Source organism: Pyrus communis, chromosome 15, assembly GCF_041283825.1.
Source record: "Pyrus communis isolate YQ-2024b chromosome 15, ASM4128382v1, whole genome shotgun sequence".
NCBI lineage: Eukaryota > Viridiplantae > Streptophyta > Magnoliopsida > Rosales > Rosaceae > Pyrus > Pyrus communis.
Genome location: NC_142579.1, coordinates 39101268 through 39116130, shown reverse-complemented (window position 1 = coordinate 39116130; position 14863 = coordinate 39101268). Strand labels below are relative to the sequence as shown.

The 14863-nt window shown below is 40.0% G+C and overlaps 3 protein-coding genes and 1 pseudogene across 4 annotated transcripts; 1 reads left to right on the top strand and 3 right to left on the bottom strand.

The window, feature by feature from the left end:
* Positions 1 to 1128: 1128 nt before the first annotated feature.
* On the bottom strand, positions 1129 to 5179 carry LOC137713477 (putative pre-mRNA-splicing factor ATP-dependent RNA helicase DEAH5; annotated as a pseudogene).
* Positions 5180 to 6546: 1367 nt separating this feature from the next.
* ZCW7 lies at positions 6547 to 8749 on the bottom strand. Its single transcript, XM_068489551.2, has 5 exons — positions 8045 to 8749; positions 7816 to 7957; positions 7330 to 7489; positions 6967 to 7164; positions 6547 to 6845 (listed from the first exon to the last, which is right to left on the bottom strand). The coding sequence occupies exons 1-5, from the start codon at positions 8568 to 8570 to the stop codon at positions 6840 to 6842; spliced, it is 1032 nt and encodes a 343-aa protein (XP_068345652.1). The 5' UTR covers positions 8571 to 8749; the 3' UTR covers positions 6547 to 6839.
* A 91-nt stretch (positions 8750 to 8840) lies between these two features.
* LOC137742864 (uncharacterized) lies at positions 8841 to 10688 on the top strand. The gene is made up of 4 exons (XM_068482809.2): positions 8841 to 8970; positions 9861 to 9972; positions 10207 to 10255; positions 10470 to 10688. The coding sequence occupies exons 1-3, from the start codon at positions 8861 to 8863 to the stop codon at positions 10219 to 10221; spliced, it is 237 nt and encodes a 78-aa protein (XP_068338910.1). The 5' UTR covers positions 8841 to 8860; the 3' UTR covers positions 10222 to 10255; positions 10470 to 10688.
* A 128-nt stretch (positions 10689 to 10816) lies between these two features.
* LOC137742848 (protein NPGR1) lies at positions 10817 to 14708 on the bottom strand. Of its 2 annotated transcripts, none has more exons than XM_068482801.2 (6): positions 13743 to 14708; positions 13362 to 13649; positions 12922 to 13183; positions 11517 to 12751; positions 11270 to 11417; positions 10817 to 11186 (listed from the first exon to the last, which is right to left on the bottom strand). In XM_068482801.2, the coding sequence occupies exons 2-6, from the start codon at positions 13551 to 13553 to the stop codon at positions 10876 to 10878; spliced, it is 2148 nt and encodes a 715-aa protein (XP_068338902.1). In that variant the 5' UTR covers positions 13554 to 13649; positions 13743 to 14708; the 3' UTR covers positions 10817 to 10875. The 2 variants fall into 2 exon arrangements, with proteins under 2 accessions (XP_068338902.1, XP_068338898.1); XM_068482797.2 differs by having other exon boundaries at positions 13991 to 14356.
* Between the last annotated feature and the right edge of the window lie 155 nt (positions 14709 to 14863).

Sequence of the window (14863 nt, the reverse complement as noted above, 5' to 3'; positions counted from 1 at the left end):
TCTCATAAAATTTATGGCTCGTGGGAATTGGGTTCATTAGACTTTAGGGTCATGAGTGAAAAAAAAATATTTAAAAATATGTGTTTATTTATTTATTTATTTATAATCAATATAACATTTTAAAATAATAAAATAATTAATGTCTGTCGGTTATAACCGTCACCATTAACTTAAAAACCGCCAAAATCTTTAAAAAATATTTAAAAAAAAAAGATTCAAAAATACTGTCGGATATAACCAACAATATTTTTCTGATATCCGCCACTAAATATCCGCCATGAATTTTCTAATATCCGCCACTAATTAAATGATGTGTCGGATATAATCCGACATGATTTTTCTAATATCCGCCACCATCATCCGCCACCGACATGATTTTTCTAATATCCGCCACCTAAAGCTAATATTGCAGTGGTGTTGCCATATTTTTCACAAGGTCATTGTGAAATTCCATGGCCACGTATCACCACGCTCGCGCTTGTGATAACTATTCCCTACAGTTCGACAACCATATCCCATCCATAAACCTTCCAAGGGCATCGGCAGCTAGCTAACTTACAAGAAGGAATATGATCAGCTTCAGAATCTTCATTAATTCCATGTTACTCAATGACAGAAAACACGAATGCCTTACTGCCAACATGAATATTGGTTTCATTCCTGTGAGGAAAATCGTGCACATATAAGAAACCAGATATTAAGTCCCCGCTCTCCTCGTCCGCATCCTTACCAAGACCATCGTCCTCAGCAACAATAAGATTCCTAAGGGTTGTAATTAAAAAGGGGAAGCAGCAAGAATGAAGTATGATTAGCTACGGCCATTCATTACGCCATGGACGCTAATGAGAACACACATTAGCTATTCCCATACGGGAAACTATATAACACATTATAACGCTCGTGCAGTAACAAAGACAACATGGAAAATTGAAGATTACTATGCAGTTACACATGTTCAGCTCAATTATCGCAATATCGATTAAGCAAACATTTGAAACGAAATTACACACAATCATTTTTAGAAGACAATAGAAATCGAGTTAGAAAACAATGACTTTGACATGCCTGATCTTCCCAAATGTAGAAAATATACTGTATGGTTATTTATTAACCATGTTACAAAAATAAGACATCCCAAAATTCAATACAAACATATCAGCCACGGCGCCTGCTAAGACGCCAACAGTTAAGGCTCATTGTATCTGTCATACAGCGGTTCAATCCGTTCTTGACACTGGCGCTTACTCATCTTTGAAGGATCTGAAAATTTGCAGGACCTGGGCGCCAGTTCCACAAGCCATTTGGGGTCAATGACTGTTACCTCGCGTATTTACTTCTTCGTGGTCATAACCAGCTCATGGTAGATGACCCAATCCGGCTGTCTCTGGAAAAGGGCACTGCTTGGATGGATATAAACCGGCTGGTTCTCCGTTAGGGTTCTGTAACCCTCCTGCAGGTCCTTTCTAGCAGCATGGAAGAAAAACCCTGCTGTAATTGCCTTCCTGGTCTTCGTAAAATTCCTTTCTGCACTCAGAACATCGAGTTTGTACTTATCCATAATGCTCAGAAGCTGTTTTCTGACGTCCTGCGCCCGCCTCAAGGAGAGAGACTGAACAAAGTTCTTGAAACACCATGCCCCGAAAAATTACTTGCTTTCCAAGCCTCATAGACGTCAGAGGGTCTCCCTCTGCCTGAAAAAACTTGGCTCTATTCTGATCTGCCTTGGCTTGCTTTTCTCTTGGTCTGTAAAAGATATTGCCTGTCTGAATCATTGCAATGCTGGTCAAGATCTCATCGCTGCATCCGAGCTCCACGCTAGCAAGTAGCATCTTCGATAAAGGTGGATCCAGAGGAAACTCGGCCATTTTTCTACCCAATTTAATCAGCAGCCCCTCCTCATCAAGTGCCCCCAATTTGTACAGTTGTTCCGTGGCAGAAACAAGAGCTTGGCGAGGAGGAGGATCCATAAAATCAAAAGTCAAGAGATCATTTATCCCCATAGCTTTCATCGTAAGTGCAGTAAACCCAAGATTTATCCTCTGAATTTCTGAAGTTGTAGTAGGGAGCATCTCGTTGAGGTATGCGCTTTCGGTGTAGAGGCGGAAACATTTCCCAGGGCCTGTACGACCAGCTCTCCCCTTTCGCTGGTTGGCGGATGCTTGTGAAATCGGGGTTATGACCAATGAGTCTAGCCCCAGCTTCGGGTTAAAAACATTTTGCTTTGCAAAACCAGGATCGATCACATAATATATCCCATCAATGGTCAGTGATGTCTAAGCGATATTAGGAGCCACAACTACTTTCCTCTTCCCTTGTGGAGTAGGATCAAATATCCTCGACTGGATTTCACTGGGAAGCGCACTATACACCGGTAAAAATAATCAACTCGGGGACGTTTCTACCAAGACCTTTCATCCTCTCATGGAGAGACTGGCATGCAAAATCAATCTCTTCTTGTCCAGTCAAGAAGAGAAGGATGTCGCCTTCAGGTTCGGATAAGTGGATTTGTAGGACGGTGATTAGAGCTGCGTCAAGGTAATCGCTTTCTTATTGATTCGTGTAAAATACCTTCCAGGATAAGTTCTTCCAGCGATAGGGAATTTCCTACTCTTGAAAAAATATTCTGAAAACTTTTCCGCATCCAAAGTAGCGGAGGTGGCAATCAAGCGAAAATCTGGCCTTCACTTCAATTAGGAGTGGTTCGGTATGGGATACCATACCGAAACTAGTATCCCGAATCCCAAACCGAAATTTTTCGGGACGGGAATTTGAAGACCAATCCCAAACCAAATTTTCGGAAATCCCAAATTTCGGGAATCCCGAAATATTTTCAGGATTTTGGGACAAATCGGGAATCCCAAATTGAAATATGAAATTGTGAATTGTTCTTCAAATATATAATTCAAGAACACATTCATGAACTAGGAATTTCATTTCATTCACATTACTATTTAATTGAACACTGGCATGCTTGACTCTTTTTATCATAGTCAAAATTCAAATTAATTAAACTCTTTTTGAAATCTGTTGAGAGACAAAAGAATCAAGCCTTCTGAAATCATCAGTCATGGCAGCAGCAATAATAAAATCCACATGCATATCAAACAGAACATGAAAAATATGCAAGGTGTAGGGCATTCTAGGTTGCTGAGCATGAATTAGAAACTACTAGCATCAATTATAAAAGAATAATATATATGTATAAATATATATATATATATATAATAATTAATATTATATATTTTCGGTTTGGTATGGGATTCCCGAAATATCGAGAAGCCAATCCCGAATCCCATACTGAAATTTTGGGATTGGTTCGGGATAGCATCCCGAAAATTTCGGGAATTTCGGTTTGGGAAATTTTTGGTTTGGGATCGGGATTTTTTAGGTTCGGTTCGGGATTTTCGGGATTTTTTTCCACCCCTAACTTCAATAGCGGCTTGAGTAATCCAAAAAGAACGTCTGTGTGGACTGTTCTCTCGTGAGCTTCGTCAAGCATGACCACAGAGTATTAAGAAAGGTCCTTATCAATCAAAATCTCCCCCAGCAGCATTCCGTCCGTCATGTACTTGATGACTGTTTCTGGTCCAGTGCAATCCTCGAAACGAATGGAATAGCCAACTTCCTCCCCCAACCGACAACCAAACTCCTCAGCAACCCTCTTGGCCACAGACATCGCAGCCACCCTACGCGGCTGTGTACATCCAATCCTACCCTTTGTCGTGTAACCCGCTTCTGCAAGATACTGTGTTACCTGTGTTGTCTTACCACAACCGGTCTCACCAGTCACGATGAGCTCTTGATTTTCAGTCACCGCCTGGATCAGTTTTTCCTTCAGCTTGTAGATAGGCAAGCTCTGCCTTTGTTCCTGAATGGAGAGATTTGATCTCTGCCCGAAACTAATGGTTTTCCCATAGGCCTCTTTCTTCGCATTTCATAGGTTGACAAACCAACACCTCTAAGCTCCTGCGCAAGATGCCTCTCGCCATTCTCTGGCATCGGATCTTCCCAGGGACGATTCAGATCCTTGGGGATAGAATCCAGCAATGCTCTCTGCTGTTGATCGTGCACTTCCCTACGCTCCTTAATGAGTGCAGATTGAAGTGCAGCTGCGCGCCTCAATGACCCTTCTGGATTCTCAACGATTCTCACGGCGACATCTCACCAAAATACCCGCCCTCCCCAAGCAAAAACTGTGGCAGGTCCTCATTGTTATCAATCTCAGTCTGTTCCTCAGCTACCTCTTCTTGATAAAGCTTGCCATCTGTTTCCTCATCATACATTGGATGCTCTGTCGCACTCAGAACACCCGCGGCAATCAACTGTTTTGCTTCCCACCTCTCTGGTGAGCTCATTCTCTTTAATACCCTCCGGCGTGGTGGGTCAGCATCATCCTCATCCATAATCCTAATCCCAGAGAGGCCAGTCCTACTTCCACGCCCGTCCCTTGGCCCCTGTGGGTTTGTCCTAGGAGTGTCATCCTCCTCCGATCTCTTCTTCTTCAAGGGAACTAAATCCTTTCCGGTATGCTGATCAACATCCCTTATCGACAGGCTCAGCTTCTGATCCGAAATTGAAATCACCTTAACATAAACCTCCTCATCCCTCCTCACCACATTCTTAGCATTACTAATTCTCCGATTTGCAATCTGCGAAGCAGGAACCAAACCCTCTTTCCCTCTAAAACCACTCAACCGAACAAAGCAGCCACTGCCCATCACCCTCGAAACCCTTCCCTTATAAACCCTAAACAATTCAGGCTAACACCGTTTTCCTTCAATTTGGCATCGAACTCATCTGCCGTCTGGCACTTAAGCCCCATGTCAATTACAAACTCCGCCACAACTTTGTCCCCCAACGACACATGTGTCTCGAGTTCCGAAAATACCCTGGAAACCAAGGAAAGGTATTCCAGATTCTTCAAACAATCAGCAGCAGCAGCAACCATGTTTGGTTTTGGAAAACCTAGGATTTTCTAGGATGTTTAAGAATGCAAGTTTGATGATCGAAGTCTGATTTACAGTCTCTGTTTTAATCCTTTTCCTTTTGGAACTGGGATTCCTCGCGCGGGATAATGTAGCTGGACTCACCAATATATTAGTCGCAGTTCTTTTCCATTTCGGTTTGGGATTCTTTTTTTGTTTTAGTACTTCCATCGAACACTTTACGTGCATGCCAACAGAAACGCCCCGTCTCCGTTTCCCTTACCTCCCCACGCCACCCCCTCCGACATCCCCTACTTCATCCATACCGTCACACACTTCACCGGAAAAAACGATAGAGCAGGTTGAGCTTAATTAACTGGCCTGCTGGAGTTGATGAGACTCCATAGAATCGGGAGTGGGTTCAACCCAACAATTTTATAATTAATCATTAACAAATAAATAATGCGACGATCAAATTTTTAAATCAAATTAACAAAACAATGTTAATCAATATTTAATTAATAATTCAATATCAATAATCACATCTTTTGGTTTATAAATTTAATTTAAATAATTTAGTCTACCTACTATTATCTTTAAAAAATAAGAAAAACTAATGAAAATTTTTTGAAAACTTTGAATTTTAACAATAAAGAAAAAATAAAGGATAAAGTGAATAATATCATAATTGACTTTTTAGTATAAAAATATTATTTTTCGTTAAAATGAACGGTATCAGAAATTTTTCATTAAAGTTTCCTAAAAAAATATGTATACTGATGGTTTTGGTGGGTTTTGAAAGATTGTAAATTTTCCTTTTGACACGAATTCTAATTTTTTTTTTTTTCCTTTTAATTTAAAAGGTAAATTCAGATTTAAAAATAATTTAATATAAATGTTACAGAAAAATATTAAATTTGACAAAAAAATCAAACTCCATCTATTTAGATTTTGACAGAAACTCAAATTCTATCCATGTTTACATGAGTATTAAAACACATGAACTCCTACCGTCTTGGTGTGGATAATATCATTTTTTCAAAAAAAAGAAAAAACATATGACGAGGCCAAAAATTTAAATATGATACTAATAACATAGTAACCAAATCCTACAGTGAGATGGAAAATTCGAGTCTCTCTCACGGTTAAACATCTCCAAACCCTAGACAAATCTCACGTCTCCTAAGAATTCGAGTGTATTCAATTAAAATTTTAAAGGGATTTATAACATTTTAATTATGAAATAACTTTCAAAGTCGAAGAAATCAAGAGAATTAGAAATGTTTTGTACTACATTATAAGCATTCACAAATCTCACCTCATCATTTGAGAATTTAAGAGAACTCAACTAAAATTTTATACGAAATCTCTAGAAATCAATGCTCCATCAAAACCCATAGATGTATAAGCTTATTAAAATCCTTCAAAATTCCAATTGAATACACCCATAGTCATGTATGCGGACGGAGTAAGTTTCAAAAGATTGATCTTTTAGACAAATGAAAATGAACAAAATATATTTATATTTCAGTTTTTTTAAATAGGGAAGTTAGACATGGAATTTAATTTTTGAGGAAACACTTCAAAAAAAATAAAATAAAAACTGTTTGAACTTGTGCAGTAAAACAAGTAGAGCTGCTGCATAATAAGTATAATTCGGTGCCAAACGAAGATGAGTAAAATTAGAAGAAAAAAGCACAAAAATATTGGGGCCGGAAGTGTTAAAACACCCCCGACGATACATGGAGGAAAGAACGATAATTTGGGGCTGAAAAGTAATTGAGGAAATTGCAAAAGGCTAATACATCTTTGAACAGTAAGAGTGCTTCAGTTGTTTCTTTCGTAATTATACCAAGTTAACACACTTCAAACTCCCAGCTCCAGCTCCAGAAAAAAAATTCAGATCAATTTCCCCTATTCCTGTATACATACAGAAACGTTCATGTCATCATTTGGAGAGAACGCAATTAAAAACTTGAAAAAGGAAACATAAAAATCACTAAATTGTTTTACTTGTTCATTAAGGTACTTAATTTCTAACCTTAAACCTCTTTCGGGGAGCCTGGTCCGCATTGAATTGAGAAACGCGTTGCTGGTGCCGGGGAGCTTCACTTCTCTGATGTGTCGTTGTCAATTCTCGTATCCTACTGCTGTTCTGCTCTGGTTGATTTCTCGAGAATCGGAAGAATCCGTCCTTGTCCCATGTAACCTCATAATCAGCCCTCAATTTAGATCCTTCCTGGTCCATAGAAAGGCACATTAAACAGCTGATCAATAATTCCAAACAAAAAATTCCTTACAGCTTCTTTTAGCCTCAGCTAACTCTATGGTACCAGCAAGATATCTCAAGCTTGATTGACAATACTAGCTATAACAATATAATGAACAAAAACCAACTGCATACCTTCTGCAACGAGCGGCCACATAACACCTTGAAGGCATTATAGAAGTCCTGGTATGTCTCAAACTGAACCACAATCTTACAGTGGAGACCAGAAATTAAGTCATCGCCATCCTCATTTGCATCCTTACCTAGACCATCGTCCTCAGCAACATTAAGATTCCTAAAGATTGTAGTTAAAAACAGGCAGCAACACGAATGATGTATGATTAGCTACAGCCGTTCCATTACACCATGGACGCTAATGACAACACACACGAGCTATTAAGGCCATTCAAACACATTATAGTGCTTGGAAAATTGAAGACTACTATGTAGTTTTACATGTTCAGCTCAGTTCTAACAATTTTGTTTAGGCAAACATTTGGAACAAAATTACAATACACGAAAAGCTAAGCAGTTCAAAAAGTCGATTAGATTAGAACAAATACATTGCGATTTCTAGACGATAACGAGAAATAGAGTATTAAAACAAAGACATTGGCATGCCTTATCTTCCCAAATGTAGAAAATATGGTATGGGTAACCAGCACTGAAAACTTGGAGGAAGAAACCCGCGGCTCTGCGAACCAGCGTGATGGAACACCCCTCACTATTATCGTATCCGGCTCTTGCTTCCCCCTCGAAAACCCTGCAACCAAAAAACAACCAAATTTTATCAAACCGATCACATAAATTCAATAAAAAAATTCAACCCCCAAACCCAATCACTACAAACCCCGATTTCCGAAGGCGTAGAACTCCTCCCAAGCCTTCTTGGTGCCCTCGAAATCATCCGAATCCGGAACAACAACATTCAGCTTGTACTTAACCCCTTCGATGTTGAGCTCAATCCCGTCCATTTTCTCAACAATGTACTTTCTCCATTCCAGAAACTTCCTCTCCAACTCCTTCGCATCCTCTTCTTCTTCCACGTCACTTCTCTTCCCGCCCTTTTTCAGAAACCCTAGGTCGCGAATCACGAGAACGCCGAAAGCCACGGGGTCGTCGCGCTTCCGCTTCTTGAGGTCCCTGTGCCGCCGGATCTGGAGGTCGTCTTCGGGGACGGTGATGGGGACGGAAAGCGAGTTCTTGAGGAAGTCGATGAGCGTCCGCTTCATCTTCCACTCGTCGACGGGTTTCGTCACGACTCCGGTCGACGAGTAAACCGTGAGATTGAGCCTCACGCGCGGCACCAGCGAGAGTCCATTCTCTATCTCTAGGGTTTCGGTCGGAGGCAGCGAATCCAACGGCTTGGCGCTCATCGCTGTTTAAAATTAGGGTTTTGCTTCTGCAACAAAACAGAGTCTCAGGGCGAGCGGAAGAAGGAGCCACAACCCGTAAAACGCCTCGTTTAGTCTCACCATGCGAAACACGACGTCGTGTAAGGCAGACCAAATGACGAGACTGTCCTCAATTTATGACGTGGCACGAGGCAAATTATCCATACAGGTGGGAAGTATAAGTAAATTTACCAACAAAAGAAAAATGTATCAGAATTTAGAAGTCAATCGGAGCAGAAGTCACAGATTGAAGAGAGAGAGAGAGGAAAGAGATGGGGCTGCTGTGTTGTTTCGATGGAGGCAACAGTGCACAGAGAAAGGAAGAAGAAAGGGTAGCCTCCGCGGAAGCTGTTGCCAAAGCTGCCGAAGCCGCCCAGAGAAGGTATGATCAGTTTTCTATTCTTCTTTTATTTAATTCGATCATTTTTCAATTTGTGAAATCGGAAATTTGAATTCGTTTTTGTGCATCGTCGATTGTATATTAGTTGCAACCAATTTTTATGTAAAGATGTGATTTTGGATTGATTTATAATTGTCATGAGGTAAAGTTCAGATTTTTTTTTCTTTTAATTTGAAAAGGGATAGGGAATCAGATGTGGGTTAGGTAGTTCGCCTTGATTGGCACCCGATTTTAAATTCCGCTCCTCGTAGATTAGAGTAGTTTGAAAACGGGATAGGGATAAAAATAGGATGGCAGTGATGATCAGAATTCAGAATTCAGAGTTGACCTTGGTAGAGAGGAGAATGCATTACCATAGTTAATTCTTAGGAAAACTAATAAAAATAGTTTGAAAACTTTAAGTTATAACGATAAAGACAAAATAAAGGGTAAAGTGAATAGTACATGATTGACTTTTTAGTGTAAAAATATGGTTTTTCGTTAAAGTAAACAGTACCGGGCTTTTTGTTAAAGTTCCCTTAATTCTTTGCAACTTACACTGCTATCGGATTGTCTCTGCTTGCAAAATTTTGATTTTTTTTTTTATGTCCAATACGTGCTGGTTGTGCAATTTGCTTTGTTTCAATAATAAAAATAAAAAATGTGCTGGCATTAATACTGTAATTATGAGGACAAGCAGTCTTGCGAACAAAACCTAAGTATAGAGTGTGAATGCTGATCATAACGCCTGCCAACGGTCGTATTTGCATTTAGTTAGGCAGATATCGCACAGTATTTGCATGTCGTGGTTGCATTACTTCCATACCCACATGATGGTTTCGTTTCTTTCTTTGCTATTTACGTAAACTTATGTACTGCAACCAAAATTGCAGGCAAGAAGAATTTGAAAAGTCTGCAGCTGGAAGAGCTGCACGTGCACAGCAACAGCAGCAGGCGGCTGCAAAGCAAGCTGCCAGCTCTAACAAAGGCGAACCAGTATTAAAGGTATGAGTCGTATGACTGACTGAATTTCCAAGTATTCAATAATACCATAGGACTGGCGGATAGTGGTTATGCCAATCTCTGTCGCTTATTTGCTAATTAGGCATGATGCTGTGAAAGTACAGGCTATGATGGCACTCTACGATGCAGCTTATTCATATGATGTGCTGGGGTTTTGATTTGCCACCTTGTTTAGTTCATATATTTGACTGTTTTTTGTTGATCTTGTGGATGCAGTGGTCAATGGGTTGAGGCCTTTTGTCTATCTCTCCATCAACTCCCAACTGTAAGTCAATGAACGTTCCACCTAGTAAAACACAATAAGTTCTGCGTAAACTATAATCTTGTGATGGTTTCAACTTTTTGCATGTAAGTTCATTTCAATTCCAATAGATGGATTATCTGTATGTGGTATAGCGTATAGCTTGAGATGAAATCTCATTTAGTTCCACAATTTTTGTTTTCGTTTCTCTCGCATTTAATCTTCACTTTGTCTGCAGTGTTTATACATATACAATATGTTTCGTGGATTGCCAATTCCTCTTGTGCCGAGAACAATACTCCAGATCTCCAAAGAAAGTTGCTGTTATCGATCGTCAATCATTTCGTCATTTGTTTTGCATATGGAATGTCAAGAAAATAATTACACTCGCAAAATTCTTGCTTTTGTGCATCTCTTAATAATTCAATCCGGGCCGTTCATTTTTTGGTGCAACAAACTTATATTTTGATATTTCAGTTTTTGTTCATGGTTTGCCCCCATCAAGTGGCGAATACAAATTGGATTTTAACTAAAAGTAGTGAATAGATATGTACATTCTAATCATAAGAATCTGATACCAATCAATGGTCAGTGGAACAAGTAATAACCTCTAATCTTACGAATAATTAGGAATCCACTGACTATTACACAAAGCTTCGAACTGGAGCTGAGAGCTGAAGCTCGTGCGCAGCTTGAAAAAAGTCTGCTGCTTGTTGTAACGATCCTTCCTTCTTTGAAATCAATCCGAGGTTCAACCACGCCTCGTGGTTTGTCGGTTCTAATCGCAGCGCGTTCATTAGAAAGCTTCTTGCTATAGGGAGTGACTGGCTACCGAGTTTCATCAACACTTCTGCAGTCGAAACAATGCTTGGAACATAATCTGGCTCTATCGACAATGAGACCGAGAAGGAAATCAGGGCTTCCTTGTTTTGCGATTGAGCTTCAAAGAACTTACCTGCCGACGAATTGCACAAAAACATGAACCTAATTTGCATGCTAATGCTCTAGGAAAACATTTCACGAGGGGAAAAATCGTACCTGTTGTATGCCAACTATGGGGAGAATAGAATTCAATCAACTTGGCTTTGTTGACGCATATTTCTGCATCAGTCCACAAACCGAGTTTTGTATAAACGGTTGCCAAGTCCCGCCAGGCTTCCTTTTCCAAATTGCTTTCCTCAAATGCCTGCAGAGCAGAGAAGAACAAGATGTTTACAGAGAAGCAAAAGCATACCGACTTTCAACTATGCATATTGCAAAGGGTTTAGAATTAAAGAATACAAACCTCAGAATCAAAGGGTTTCTCTTGCTCGGAGTTTTTTGCTTTTTGATCCCTTTGTGCTTGAACAACAGTTAGCAACATTCTGTAGGTTTCTATTGCTTGCTTTGGATGTTCCTGAGCAACTTGAAGCACAGCTTTCAGTCTGAGCAGTTCTAACTGATCCACTCTTCCGGCTTCATCCAAAGCAAAATCAACTATCGTTTCAGCATCCTTGAACCGCTGCTCTGCAGAAACTGTAAGCGCCAATAGCTTCCAACCTTGTCCTGAGCTGCCAGCCATCATATCCGAGTACTTCATTGCGTTACTAAAAGCTGCATCCAGATTTCTTTGCACTGCATTTTCGAGGCCCAGACTAAACAACACCTCGGGATCCTCCTTCCCATTAAGAGCAGCAAGGTTTAGAGAGTTCAACGATTCACTTTGAAAATACACTCTTTCAGAATCCGACAGAGAAGCTCTTGCTGCACCGCCATAGCAAACACCAAGATATTTATGGCATTGACCCATGAAATGCTCACATTGATGATTCACCAAGTCAATAGCTTTACGCGAAAATTCTATCCCTTCGCGAGCATGAATTGGATCTTGCGAGCACAATTTTGCTCCCAACAGAAAAGAAGGAAAGTGGGGCTTGTTCTTTGCTTCCGAACAGCCTGCAACCTTCTTCAAAAGGTTCAAGGCTACTTCATTTTTTCCACAGGCACTATAACAAAGAGCAAGAAAGTACCATCTCTCCGCTCGTCTATATAATCCCGGAAGAGCCTGCTCCACATGATCTGCTAATAATTCATACAATCCGGTAACAGAAAGAGCATAAGTCAGATGATCCATGATTTCTGGATCCCACTTTATCTCTCGCAAAGCCACCTTTTTCATAAGAATTACCAACAACAGAATTGCTTCTTCTGTATTATTTTTAGGCATAGTTATGCCCCATATTTGTAACTGAGGGGGAAGGTTTGCTTCAACACCGCCGTAGAGTAATGTGCAAGCTAAGCTTTTCTGAATAGCAGCTAACCTCTCCGGTTCCAAATTCCATGGCTTGATTAGAGCTCGGCGATATGCAGTAATAGCCTCATCAAGATAGCCTGCCCTTGTCCATAAATTGGGGAGCAGCTCGAGTGCTTTGTGAAACATGTCTGGCAATTTGCAGTCCTCGCCAATGTCTTGAAGAAGCATTCCATTAGGTAAAGCTGATTCAACCGTATCAAGAATAACTTTGCACTCCTTTGCAGCATCTGATGAATATGACAGCACAAAATCATGCAAACTAATCAATACTAATCAATATTTCATCATAATAATCTCATTGCAATCTAATTTACTGGGAAGTTCTTGCTCGATGCAATATATACCAATCTCAATCCAATGCTGAATTATACTACAACACAAAAGTGTAAGCAAATACCTATATATCTTCCAAGTTCTCCCAATGATTTTGCCTTGAGTAATATTGCCTCAATAAGTAGGCTCACAGAGTGCATTGACATTACACTGGGAAGAACCACATTATCGCCTTTCGTGCGCGGCTTTCTTTGCCTAGTTCTCTCCACGATAGCCTTGGCCATCCGCGGGGTTAAATTTTTAATTTCAATACCTTGAAACACCTGAAGTGCAGCATCAAAATTCCCCCTTTGGAATTCAAGCCTCCCCAACAAAGCTCTAGCTTCCTAAAAGCCCATCGAAAAAGACGATATTAAACACTAGTAAAAGTAGAAGAAGGAAACCAATTAATCATCAATCGACAATCTTAGGACCCGTTTGATAACCATTTCGGTGTTTAGCTTTTGGGTTTTATCTTTTAGTATTCCTAACATGAACTTCAATTAATGAAACACACGCACTCACCTCATAATTCAAAGATAGAGCTTCTTTAAGAGTGGATTCAGCTTCATCCACTTGAATGTCTTCAAATTTGGACTCCCAGTCGCCGGTCCTAGACGAAAGGCCACTCGCCGAGAAGTCCCTCGTGGCAAGGGACTCCGGCGAGTGCGGCGGCTCCTCGAATTTGAATTGCTCTCCTGAACAGGCACACAACATCTTCTCCACAAATCTTGGACCCCTGTGATTCGATTCACGCACAATCTTGGGGCAAAAAATTCACTTCTCTGTGATTTGTTTCATGTCTGCACACACCTGGAAATAGTAAAACATCAAAACATGTCAACATGTCACCGTCATTGAAGAAACAAATGCAAGCAACAAAATTATGAGTTGTACGGATTTTACTATGAAAAAATGGTCGGAAACAGAAAGCAACAACGTAGATCCCCACAGCAGCATAGGCAATACCGAACAAGAAACAACATTTGCAAACAAAACCCAACAAATCCGAGTTTTTTAATGTTAAAAACCCATAAAAATACTGGAAATTAAAGGGCATAGATTTGGAGGCAAAGACTGAGTCTTTGAAAAGAACATTGAGGAAGTTGAAAAGGGCGAGACAAACGAAGAGGGACAGGGTTTTTTGAACTTACCCCAGAAAGAAAATCACAACCCAGAACGTGATTTGTAGCAGTCGTGGAATATTTGAAACCTACCTCTCTCTCTCTCTCTCTCTCTCTCTCTCTCTTCACTCTCTCTCTCTCGTCTGATTTTTAAGGGTATTTTTCTTTCAGAAATTCGGAATCTTTTTGTATTTTTCAGGTTCAAAAGAACCCAATGAAAATGGTGTGACGATGGAGGGAAAAACAAATATTACAAGGTGGGATGAGTAGATGATCAGATTTTTTGTATGGTTTAGTTGTCTTTTTCGATCTGCTGACTTTGTTTAGTCCAGAAAGGATAATAAAATTTTGCCTGCCTAGGCAAAAGTTGTTGCAGACTTGTAGGCCTCACACATTAGCATTTGCAATCTAAAAATGTTCATGGTAAACTACATGATTAGCTAATCTAGTTATGTTCTTGCATCAGTGTGGTTATGCAAATGAGATTCGTTCATTAAAAATTAATTGTCGACATATCATTGATAATGTGTTGATATCAACGGACGTCCTTTTTTTTTAAATTTAAGTTTTAATATGTCATTCATATCATAAACGCTAACATAATATACTGAGATATTAACAATTTGCGTGCATTGTGTAATTAGAGAGAAGTTTTGTTGCTTGGATTACTATTGAATCTAAATGGGAGGGAAATCTTGTTGAATGAATTAAATCCAAAATTCCACAGCATGTTGAATTCGAAGTATATGGCTGGAATGGTAGCTGCCCCCCTGAAGGAGAAGAGCATGTGCTGTGGTTGTGGGTTGCTGACTTGGCTGCCTGGTTGGCCTCTTTATTTGTTTAGTTCAACTAACATGAATCATTCTGAATCATGATACCATGCCCAAAGGCAACGAGGGGATG